Source organism: Rhinopithecus bieti, unplaced genomic scaffold, assembly GCF_001698545.2.
Source record: "Rhinopithecus bieti isolate Rb0 unplaced genomic scaffold, ASM169854v2 scaffold_32014, whole genome shotgun sequence".
In the NCBI taxonomy this organism is placed as follows: domain Eukaryota; kingdom Metazoa; phylum Chordata; class Mammalia; order Primates; family Cercopithecidae; genus Rhinopithecus; species Rhinopithecus bieti.
In genome coordinates, this window is record NW_016813639.1 from 585,875 (window position 1) to 598,812 (window position 12,938).

The 12,938-nt window shown below is 38.8% G+C and overlaps 1 protein-coding gene across 1 annotated transcript in view; it reads left to right on the top strand.

Moving 5' to 3' along the window:
• The window catches only part of PRKCI (protein kinase C iota), a 90,982-nt gene that overhangs the window by 65,450 nt on the left and 12,594 nt on the right, over nt 1-12,938 (top strand). Inside the window, exons 10-14 of the mRNA XM_017848792.1 lie at nt 713-810; nt 1,431-1,517; nt 3,623-3,758; nt 10,313-10,400; nt 11,374-11,499. Coding sequence (XP_017704281.1) covers nt 713-810; nt 1,431-1,517; nt 3,623-3,758; nt 10,313-10,400; nt 11,374-11,499 — 535 coding nt within the window. The remainder of the gene's footprint in view (nt 1-712; nt 811-1,430; nt 1,518-3,622; nt 3,759-10,312; nt 10,401-11,373; nt 11,500-12,938) is intronic.

The following is a 12,938-nucleotide window of genomic DNA, read 5'->3' on the forward strand; positions in this document are numbered from 1 at the left end:
TTTTTTGAGGCGGAGTTTCGCTCTTGTCACCCAGGCTGGAGTGCTAGTGGTGCAATCTTGGCTCACTGCAACCTCTGCCTCCCAGGTTCAAGTGATTCTCCTGCCTCACCCTCCCAAGTAGCTGGGATTACAGGCATGCACTACCATGCCCAGCTAATTTTTGTGTTTTTAGTAGAGATGGGGTTTCAACATGTTGGCCAGGCTGGCCTCGAACTCCTGATGTCAAGTGATCCGCCTGCCTCAGCCTCCCAAAGTGCTGGGATTGTAGGCATGAGCCACTGCGCCCGGCCAAGAATACTATTTTAAAGAAAACCTCTATGTTTGTGCTTTATTATCTCATTCTGCTTTTCTAAATATGTGCTAAGTAAATGAAATATATTATTTCAGTTTACCTTTCTTATAGACTGTATAAGATATTTAAAGTAATTTGATTATTATTAGATTTTTTTAGAAAAACAAAAATCAAACCACATTATTATTATCAGGAGAAATACCTGAGCTTTGTAAAACTTTTCTAGACAGTTTTATAATACTGAAAGATTTACTAGTGTTATTTTTTTCTTTGTTTGTAAATTTTCGTTTCATGATTATCAAAGGTTTTGATATTTAGCCTAGTTAACCATTGCATTTGCAACCATTGAATTGCTCAGAGCAAATTTATCATTAATTGTGATATCAGTTTGACATAGCTTTCTTACATGTTTCAAAACAGGATATTGATTGGGTACAGACAGAGAAGCATGTGTTTGAGCAGGCATCCAATCATCCTTTCCTTGTTGGGCTGCATTCTTGCTTTCAGACAGAAAGCAGGTAAGATTGAAAGATAATAGAATGATTGCTTCATATTTTTGGTCATATTACACAGTTAGAACCTTTCTGCTCTAATTCATGAAGTAGACATCATGGAGGACGCAACAGTTTAGGCTTGTAACTTCCTGCTAATAATACTTACATCAGTGATATCAGTTTGATATTAGATCAGCATTAGGAAATGACCTACTTTAGGCAGAAAAAGAAATAGCCGTGTCATAATTATGGCAATAGAAATCCAACCTTTTAAATATCCCCAATATTCTAGTTTTATGACTTAAAATTTTCTAGAGTTTAACAAGGAAGAAAAATACCTTGACAGTCAAAAATTACTTATTTAGCAAATGCTGAAATTAGGATATTAATGAGTGACTCTGGGTTGCAAGTGGTACTACTTTAGAGCAGAAGTAGTCGGTTACAAAATTATTATCATGCTGGTTTACTTTCTTGTATCTTCCGTATCTTCCTACCCTAGATACTGTTTGTTTCCGCCAAAATTTTGGCATCTTTTTAAAGGCTAAATAGTAGAGAATGCTGTCTGTTGTGATGGTTTCTGAAAATGCAAAGTTACACTACCTTATTTTGAATCTTGATTTCATGGGTTCTCTCCTGTGTTTTAGATTGTTCTTTGTTATAGAGTATGTAAATGGAGGAGACCTAATGTTTCATATGCAGCGACAAAGAAAACTTCCTGAAGAACATGCCAGGTGAGTTTTTGTTTACTGTTTGTGTTGTTTTCTTTTCGGGGCCTTGTGGCTTTTTATGTGCAGAGGTTGGAAACAGTAGATAAATAATTTATTTTTCTACAATTAATTCTTCATAAGTCATGCAGAGGCTGAGCTAAAAGTTACTTTACATTATATATGTAAGTGTAAAACACTTATATATGTGTAAAACAATTATAGTGTATATGATTTTACATTTATACACATACGTGTACGTACACATGCACACAGTGCTTCCTAAGCAATTGAAAAGTGTTAACAGTATTAAAAGGGAAACCTTTAGTCTACTAAAACCAATCTTTTTCAAATATTTTGTCTGTTTAGCATCAGCCATTTAAATAATTGAGACTAATAAACACTTATTAGTCTTTTCAGGTTTGTAGTGGTCTCTCAGAGAGTTTTTCACGATAGAAGTGCTATTCATACATACTTGAGAGTAATTAAATGATCCCTCTGGCTGGGCACAGTGGCTCACACCTCTAATCCCAGCACTTTGGGAGGCTGAGGTGGGCAGATCACCTGAGGTCAAGAGTTTTGAGACCAGCCTGACCAACATGGTGAAACCCCATCTGTACTGAAAATACAAAAATTAGCTGGTTGTGGTGGCAGGTGCCTGTAATCCCAGCTACTCAGGAGGCTGAGGCAGGAGAATTGCCTGAACCCGAAAGGCGGAGGTTGCAGTGAGCCGAGATCGCACCACTGCACTCCAGCCTGATGACAGAGCAAGACTCCATCTCAAAAAAAAAAAAAAAAAGTATTGAATATTAATTTTGTGCCCTTAATTTGATATTAATATACAAGATTGTAAATTGTTTATGTGTTGGAGGAGATAGGTGGGAAGGGATCATGGCCTTGAGTAAAAGGTTTAATCCATCAGTACCATGTTTTGTTTCTTATTCATAATCAGCAGTAATTCTCACCCTTTCCTACTTCACAAGAGTAATGCCAAAATGAAGCACGTGAGTTTGTGTATGTATGTAATTATCGTGCAGGGAACAAATATTAGAAATTTCATTTAAATTAAAACCTTTGGAAAATTTGCTACTTCATTATTGCATGTCAAAAAGTGATAATCTTTAATTTCATAAGAAGATATAAATTGTACTTATCTAATCTTGAGGCCAAGCTGGGTTTTTTATTTGGGTTTTGTTGTTGTTCTGGTGTTCATTTATTTTCATTGTGTATTTATGCCTTATCAAATGGTCACCCTTCTAGCAGAGCCACAGATGATATTTTGAATTGCAAACATAGCCAATATTTGTTCCTTGTTTGTTCAGTTGAATGTGGGAAAGCTAGTCTGGTTTTTACTATATTAATGTGCCAGTTCTGGTTTTATACCATCTTTGCTTTTGTAAGAACGAAAGCCCAGGATAAGGGCTTAAGTTCCCAAATCACAGAATTAAGTAGCTCGAAGGTGTATGTTATGTCCCTCCACACATGATCATGATAATATGCCAGCAAAGCAGCCATACATCAGCTCAGGTGTTCCATTTTCATTAGTCAGGCCAGAAGTTCTGGGTTGTCACCAGTGAGTTGGTAGCATTTTTTTTAAGTTCTTCATTTAATATTGAATTTTATAGTTTGTAGAGTATTTTCATTTAATTCGTTTTCTAAAACCTTCATGAGGATTTTATGGTTTTGAGTAGTCAACTCGTAGTATTCTTTCTATTCTTGACCCCATCAGTGGTTCTTAGCCTTCTCGGGGGATCATGGGTCCCTTAGAGAAGTGATGAAGCTTTGAGGACTCTGTAGATAGTGCATGTACATTCGTGCATACACCTTTGCCCTCAGTTGTAGAAGTATGGACTGCCTGAAGTTCACCCAAGGACCCAGATTAAGAACCCCTGTTTGAGGCTTATCAAATTAATAGCTTTATGAAAAATGTGAGTTTAAGTTAGACAGGAACTTTTACAATTGTGTCTTGGGCTCAGATGTTTTAAAGTAGTTCTTCAGTTCTTTTTTAAAATTTGTTCCTAATATCACTGGGAGAAAAAAATATGTTTTGATACGAATTTTTGTGTTTCCGGTTGCAAATGTAGAACTTAAATATGGTTGAATCAAATGACTTATTTTTTATTTTATTTTAGATTTTACTCTGCAGAAATCAGTCTAGCATTAAATTATCTTCATGAGCGAGGGATAATTTATAGAGATTTGAAACTGGACAATGTATTACTGGACTCTGAAGGCCACATTAAACTCACTGACTACGGCATGTGTAAGGTGAGGAAAATTTTCTAGTTATTTCAAAAGGTCTTCAGCAGCTATTTTAAAAAGTCTTTAGTCTTTGTAAAATAACTTCATGTTTAAAGGTGGAGAAATGATTACTAATGTTGCTAATTTACTTAAGAAAGTTTGTGGAATTCTAGCACAAAGACAACATTTGCAAAATTTGTATCTTCTGTGTTATGTGTACTAAAATAAGAGTTAATTTCTTTTTATTATACCTAACTTTTATTTTGAAAGTTGAAATATAATTAAAGAAAATTTGGAAATAAAATTGTCTGCAATTCCACTGCTTAACACAACCATTTGTATATGACCTTCCAATTTTTGTTTAGTAGTGAATCTTATATAGTGCATTCAGGATTTTCCTCAGAAGTAAAACATTTTTTATATTTAAATTTTAAGCATCTGACATAAAGCATAATAGGATAAAACAAGAATTTTAGTTACTCTCAGAATATGTCTTCTTTATTTCTTGATGTTTTAATTCTTTTTATAACAGTGTTCCATTTTAAAGGTCTGATATTTTCCCACAAAATGCGTAAGGAACTACTGCTTGTTAAGGTAACTGATACCAAATTATCCTCACATAAACAACAACCAGTATGTAAATGTGTGAATTGCATTCCCTGTTCACCTGTGGGAAGTGCCTCCAGAGTCTGGAGATTATCTAAATGCTAATAACATGGCATATGACAACCTAGTTGTATCGAAGATTTAACTTTATTATTTGTTCACCATGTATTAAAGAATAAAATATTCACTTAAACTATGTTTGATTTTATGTACAGAATTCAGCCGCACTTTTCCCATGATACTTATTAATTAATGATTTTTTTTTTTTTTTTTTTTTGGAGACAGTCTTGCTCTGTCGTCTAGGCTGGAGTGCAGTGGCACAATCTTGGCTCACTGCAACCTCCGCCTCCTGGGTTCAAGCCATTCTCCTGCCTCAGCCTTCCAAGTAGCTGGGATTAAGGTGCGCCCTATCATCCCTGGCTAATTTTTAATTTTTAAGACAGAGTTTTGCTCTTGCTGCCCAGACTGGAGTGCAATGGCACGATCTCGGCTCTCTGCAACTTCCACCTTCCAGGTTCAAGCAATTCTACCTCAGCCTCTCGAGTAGCTGGGATTACAGGCATCTACCACCACACCTGGCTAATTTTTTTGTATTTTTAGTAGAGATGGGGTTTCACCGTGTTGGCCAGGCTGGTCTCGAACTCCTGACCTCAGGTGATCCACTCGCCTCAGCCTCCCAAAGTGCTGGGATTATGGATGTGAGCCACCATGCCCGGCCCTTACATATTTTTATTATACAGGTTTTCAATCATAAACAATTAGAAAGCTTAGCGAGTGGAACCCCTGTGTACTTATCACTTATATTTATGATACTCTTTTGATCTCATTTTTTTTCCCTGAGGGATTTTTTCTCATTTTAAAAAAAAGTGACAGTGATAGAGGAGTCTTATCCCCAAGAATAAATGAAACTGAACAAAAACCAATGAGAGTATTAATCTTCATATGAAGTGCACAAATTAAAACAATGAGACTTTTTTCTTTTTTTTGCCTATGAGATACTGGTTTTAAAGTTACAACAGTCTATATGTACAAGAGTTTAAAGAAATGGGCATATGTCACTGGTGTGTGTATAAATTGTTACAGCCGGGCGCCGTGGCTCACACCTGTAATCCCAGCACTTTGGTAGGCCGAGATGGGCGGATCACGAGGTCAGGAGATCGAGACCATCCTGGCTAACACGGTGAAACTCATCTCTACTAAAATACAAAAATAATTAGCCGGGCGTAGTGGCGGGCGCCTGTAGTCCCAGCTACTCAGGAGGCTGAGGCAGGAGAATGGCATGAACCCAGGAGGCAGAGCTTGCAGTGAGCCGAGATTGCGCCACAGCACTCCAGTCTGGGCGACAGAGCAAGACTCCGTCTCAAAAAAAAAAAAAAAAAAAAATTGTTACAAACCTTTTGAAAAGCAGTTTGATGGGGAATTATCAGGAATCCTAAAGATGGCCATGTTCTTTGATCCAGTAATTCTGCCTCTTGGATATTCCGAGTAAACATTTTGGTTTATGAAGAGAGATTTCTGACTAAAACTTTTATTGTAGTTTATGATAGATATTATAAAGTCACTTAAGAAGATCTTTATTTTTATTTTATTTTTACTTTTTTTTTTTTTAAATAGAGACGAGGTCTCGCTGTGTTGCCCAGGCTAGTCTCAAACCCAGGAGTTCATAATGTTAGCATTTAGATAATCTCCAGGCTCTGGAGGCACTTTCCTCAGGTGAATGGGGAATGCAGTTCCTACATTCACTTATTTGTCTTATTACTATGTGAGGATAATTTTGTTCCAGTTACCTTAACAAGGAAAGCAAGCCATAGCTCCCGGCTGAAGATATTTATAAAAAATGCCTAACACATGATGGCTCAGACCGGTAATCCCAGCACTTTGGGAGGCCAATGCAGGCAGATCGCTGTAGCTCAGAAGTTTGACACTAGCCTGGGCAACATGGCAAAACTCCATCTCCACAAAAAATAGGATAATTACACTGTAGTCCCAGCTACTTGGGAGGCTGAGATGGAGGGATCACTTGAGCCTGGGGCTGTAGTGAGCTGTGTTCACACCACTGCACTCCAGCGTGGGTGACGGTGAGATCCTGTTTAAAACAAAAAGACATAACAATGCTTATAATGCCTATAAAATGCTTATAACATTAGGTGAAGTCTTAACATACAGAGTTGTCTGATTCTTTTATGTGTCGTTCTGTTATGTAGCATCACACGTTGATTCTGTTTACATTTCAGTATTTTTCAAGTTGTTATTTTAAAATGTTATGTTAAATGTGGTTACCAATTGCCTTATAGTACACTAATGCATTTTAATAACATTTCAAAATGTTATTTTTAAATAACAACTTTAATGGAATTACTGCATTGTTTAAACAATGAAAATGGGCAGGATGTGGTGGCTCATGCCTATAATCCCAGCACTTCGGGAGGCCCGGGCAGGCAGATCACTTGAGATCAGAAGTTTGAGACCATCCTGGCCAACATGGTAAAATCTTATCCCTACTAAAAACACCAAAAAATTAGCTGGGTGTAGTGGCACACCTGTTGGGACCACAGGAGACTAAAGCAGGAGAATTGCTTGAACCTGGGAGGCGGAGGTTGCAATGAGTGGAGATTGCGCCACTGCACTCCAGTCTGGGTGGCAATGTGAGACTCTGTCTCAAAAAAAAGGAAGAAAAAAAAAAAGAAAATATAATCACAAAAATGAATTAAGACTTTTCTCTTGGCCGGGCGTGGTGGCTCACACCTGTAATTCCAGCACTTTGGGAGGCCAAGGCAGGTGGATCATGAGGTCAGGAGATTGAGACCATCCTGGCCAACACAGTGAAACCCTGTCTCTACTAAAAATACAAAAAAATTAGCCGGGCATGGTGGTGGGTGCCTGTAGTCCCAGCTACTCGGGAGGCTGAAGCAGCAGAATGGCAAGAACCCGGGAGGCAGTGGTTGCAGTGAGTGGAGATTGCGCCACTGCACTCCAGCCTGGGCGACAGAGTGAGACTCCATCTCCAAAAAAAAAAAGACTTTTCTCTTTTTGTCTTTCTTAGTCTTTTGTTACCCTTACTGGAAAATAATATTGGCTTCTTATACATTTTCATTTCTTACAGGGATCCTCAATCAGGTTAGTCCAGGTCTTTGATAAATTTGAGATATTTATTGAGTAGGTCTTTAAATCAAATGTCCTCCTACCTCCCTTTCTGCCTTTCCCCCTTCTCCAAGAGCTGCCTAGGGCGGGTGCAGTGGCTCACGCCTGTAATTCCAGCACTTTGGGAGGCCAAGGCAGGCAGATTACTTGAGGTCAGGAATTTGAGACCAGCCTGGCCAACATGGTGAAAACTCATCTCTGCTAAAACCACAAAAACTAGCCAGGTGTGGTGGCGTGTGCCTGTAATCCCAGCTACTTGAGAGGCTGAGGCAGGACCATCTCTTGAACCCAGGGTGGGGCGGAGGTTGCAGTGAGCTAAGATCACACCACTGCACTGCACTCCAGCCTGGGTGACAGAGTGAGACTCCGTCTCTCTCTCTCTCTCTCTATATATATATATAAAATAAAAAAAAGTAAGTTTATGAGACATTCACCCTCCAAAAGTTTGAATGCTCTTTTATGACTTAGAGTCAACATTTAGCTTACCTGAAGCTTGACTTCATGCAAGTGTTGGATGAATTTCTTTATAAAGATTGCAGAGGATAGTGATGAAAACTTGAATTAATATCTTTAGAGTTATGTTTGAAATGTTTTATGAACATTGATTTTTTGAGTGGAAACCTTTAGTGGTTTTATGAACTGATGTGCCTTTAAGTGTTTTTTTAATCAACAGAGGAATTCTAATAACATCTATGTTATGCTGTAGAAAACTCAGCAAGTGGACCTACATTCCGACATTCACTCAACAAGTGAATGATTAAGCATAACTGTTACAAGTTAACAGAATACATCTCTTACCTCTGACTAGTGCACTGAAAGTACATGTCATTTATCATGAGAATGTATTTCCATTGCCAATAATAGAAAACAATAAAAACCATATTCACATCACTAAAAATAGCATATATATCCCTTTTATAAATCATTTTAAAAATTCTTGGAGTCACAACATATTACTAAATATTTATTCTAGATGTTTATAGCAGTGTTATATATAATAGGGTGAAATTTGAAGAAAAATATGTTCACCATGCCCAGAATATCTCTGGAGGGCCACATAATAGTGGTTGCCTCTAGGGAGCTGGAACTGGGTGAGTCAGGGACAAGAATGGAAGGAAGGGCCAGGTGCACTGCTCACGCCTGTAATCCCAGCACTTTGGGAGGCTGAGGTGGGCGGATCACCTGAGGTCATGTTGGTCAGGCTGGTCTCAAACTCCTGACCTCAGATGATCCACCCACCTCAGCCTCCCAAAGTGCTGGGATTACAGGCATGAGCCACTATGCCCGGCCTGTATTTTAATAGCTACAGGATGGAAAAAATTAAGGCAAAACACACTAACGGGCATAGTAAAGGAACTACCGAATAATTAATGGGGCAATCACCAAGAAGTTGTAACAAATATAAACTTGCATACACTCAACAACACAGTCTCAAAATACAAAGAGTAAAAAAGGACAAAATTAGTATGAGAATTTCACAATCTCCAATCATGATAGGAAAAGTTAATATGAGAATAATCTATATTAGAAAATGATACATCACACATACTAAAAATCAGTAGGCAGAGAAAGATTTGGAAAGAAGCTAGAGCTTTTATATATATATATGTAGAATATGTATGTCTATATGTATGTGTGGAGTGAGGGAGAAGGAAGAGAGACATTAGAGAGAGCGAGACTCCCTGCATGTAAAGATTATCCTTTTAAGTACACATGGGTTACTGGCCATATATTAGGTCATAAAGGAAATCTCAATGTATTCCAGTGAACTAATATTCAAACCATTCTCTGGCCACAAGGCAAATAAAAAAAAAAAAATCAACAGGCCAGGTGTGGTGGCTCACGCCTGTAATCCCAGCACTTTGGGAGGCCGAGGTGGGTGGATCATCTGAGGTCAGGAGTTTGAGACCAGCCTGACCAACATGGAGAAACCCCATTTTCTACTAAAAATATAAAATTAGCTGGGCCTGGTGACACACGCCTGTAATCCCAGCTACTTGGGAGGCTGAGGCAGGAGAATTGCTTGAACCCGGGAGGTGGAGGTTGCAGTGAGCTGAGATTGTGCCATTGCACTCCAGCCTGGGCAACAAAAGTGAAACTCTGTCTTAAAAAAAAAAAAAAGTGTTCTTAGGAAAATTAAACAGAAGGAAAATATTGTAGTCTTATTAATGGTTGTATTAGGAGGTGAGATTTAAAATGCTTCTTTTCTTCATGAAATATGCCTTATTCTACTAATATTAAAATTTTGGTATTAAATTTTAACTTGTATGTAAATTATTTTAAATGCAAGTCTTACCTTAATTGAATCAACTCTAACAACATCTAATGAGGACAGGTTTTCTTCAAGCTGTTTAGTTGTGATCTGTGATTTTAATAATAAAGGCAGTTGCTAGGCATGATGGCTCACGCCTGTAATCCCAGCACTTTGGGAGGCCGAGACGGGTGGATCACTTGAGGCCAGGAGATAGAGACCAGCCTGGCCAACATGGTGAAACCCTGTCTGTACTAAAAATACAAAAATTAGTCGGGTGTGTTGGTGCCTGCCTGTAATTCCAACTACTCAGGAGGCTGAGACACAAGAATTGCTTGACCCAGGAGGTGGAGGTTGCAGTGAGCTGAGATCGTGCCACTGCATGCCAGCCTGGGTGACAAAGCAAGGCCCTGTGAATAATAATAATAATAATAATAATAATAAAGGCAATTGTTCTAGTGATGTTAAGTGAGTTTAATGTATCACTACAGATGCTGAACTTATATGATAGGTGAAATAGAAAGGGGGAATTTAAAACAGAATTTTTTATCTCATTCTTTCTTTCTGTTCTTTTTAATAAAAGGAAGGATTACGGCCAGGAGATACAACCAGCACTTTCTGTGGTACTCCTAATTACATTGCTCCTGAAATTTTAAGAGGAGAAGATTATGGTAATAAATAAATTGGTGGTATTATTTTAGCTATTGCTAGATGGGTGGTTAAATGTGGTGCCAATTACATTACAGTACACTAATGCATTTTGATATCATCTTATTAATATAAGCATTCTTGATCCTTTTAAAAACTACACGGAGAGCCCCAGACTTTGAAATCAGAGACAGTGGGACCTTGACAGTATTTGGGGTTACCAAGCTGAATAATGTTTTATTAGTGACAAAACTAAGCAGTAGCAGGCACTATTCTAAGCAGTTTACATATATTAACTAAGTTAATCCTCTTAATGCTGTGAGGTAAGTACTGTTAATGCTCCTTTTATAGATGAGGAAACTGACATACAGAAAGGTTAAATAACTCGTCTAAGATCAAGGATTCAGAACAGCACCCATGTGACTCCAGAGTCATGAACCCCTGGAAGATTTTTCAGACTTCCTGTGATATTTCCCCCAGGAATCTGAAAGATGGTGGAGAGATTAACTGTATCTCAGGCACCCTAAGATACACCCGAGAAAACATTTGACTTTTTGGGTTTTGGCCCTCTGCCTTCAGCAGATATAAAGGAGAATGTGGTACTTGTGAAAGCTGCTCAGAGTCTGCGTCCACTGCCCTTCACTGGTCTTTATCAGCTAGCAAAAGATCGAATTTAAGACCAAGGAGATAACTCTGAAATACAATTTAATTATATCCTCAGCACACAATATTAGATATTGGGCATGAGTCTGAAAGTAGACATACATGGAAAAAGAAAGGTTTTTTTCCTCATAATTTTATTTTTAGAATTATCTTTTAGGTGCCTACCCTTGTAAGTGAAGCATTTCTATAATCTTCAGTGCCTACCATGATAGTTGGAATGCATTTAGTTTCCTTTTTCATTGTTTCTTTTTCCTTTATGTGATAAAATCTCTAGTTACTAACTTTCAAGAATGCAAACTGTATAATTTATTGCTTTAAAATTTCTTTCTGAAGGTTTCAGTGTTGACTGGTGGGCTCTTGGAGTGCTGATGTTTGAGATGATGGCAGGAAGGTCTCCATTTGATATTGTTGGGAGCTCCGATAACCCTGACCAGAACACAGAGGATTATCTCTTCCAAGGTAATTTGGAGTATTTTACAGAGGTTCTCTGAGAAAAACCTATTCTAGAGTACAAATGAGAGTGATTCAGGTTACTACTTTGAGTAAGAAAAATGAGCATAATCTGGAAAATATACTTCTGACTCATTGTATTAGGTTTTGTTGTTGTATTTGTTTGTTTTTGAGACAAGGTCTCACTCTTTGGCCCAGGCTGGAGTGCAGTGGTGCAATCTCAGCTCACTGCAACATCCATCTCCCTGGTTCAAGCAATTCTTCTGCCTCAGCCTCCCGAGTAGCTGGGATTACAGGCGCACACCACTATGCTCAGCTAATTTTTGTATTTTTAGTAGAGACAGGGTCTCACCATGGTGGCCAGGCTGGTCTTGAACTCCTGACTTCAAGTGATCTGCCCACCTCAGCCTCCCCAAAGTGCTGAGATTACAGGCATGAGCCACTGCGCCCGGCCTCTGTGTATTAGGTTTTGATGTTTTTTAATACATTCTTTCTTCTCTATAGTCTTCACTCCAGTTCACAGTTACCTTCTCATACTCAATATCATAACAGGGGTTATTTAGAATTATCCATCACAGACAGATTAGAGAAAGGAATCCTGTGGCTAGAGAGGATAATCTTTACACAGGGACCCTGAGGCTCGGTGCATAAGTTCAAGAACAGTATGAGGGGAAAATAGAGCACCAAGGTGATGAGTGATCAAAAGATGGGGGAAAAGGCCCCACATCAGGGAATATAAAGAATTGACAGAAACAAGCAGACAAGTACAGGGACCTCTAGCACGGAATCCAAAGAAGTGTGAAAACTGCTATAAAATTCTACATTTAGTAATTAAAGCCATCACCAGATATAAATAGGCATGTCATATAACAGAAAGCCCAAATGGCCATGGAATATGTGAAAAGACATTCATTCTCACTAGCAATTAAGGGAATGCACACTAAATGTTAATGAGTTACCATTTCATATCAGTACATTTGATTAAAATATTAAAGTTGGGGCCGGGCGCGGTGGCTCAAGCCTGTAATCCCAGCACTTTGGGAGGCCGAGGCGGGCGGATCACAAGGTCAGGAGGTCGAGACCATCCTGGCTAACACAGTGAAACCCCGTCTCCACTTAAAAAATACAAAAAATTAGCCGGGCGAGATGGCGGGCGCCTGTAGTCCCAGCTACTCGGGAGGCTGAGGCAGGAGAATGGCGTGGACCCGGGAGGCGGAGCTTGCAGTGAGCTGAGATCCGGCCACTGCACTCCAGCCTGGGCGACAGAGCGAGACTCCGTCTCAAAAAAAAAAATAAATAAATAAAATAAGGAAATTTATTGTATCACATAGCAGAAAGAAAAGAGGTGCAGTAAGTTCCAGAGTTGTTGTTTCAGCAGCTCAAGGATGTCACCAATGATCCAAGACCTCTCTGCTCTCCCATCTTAAGTAGCCTTACCCTGGGGCTGG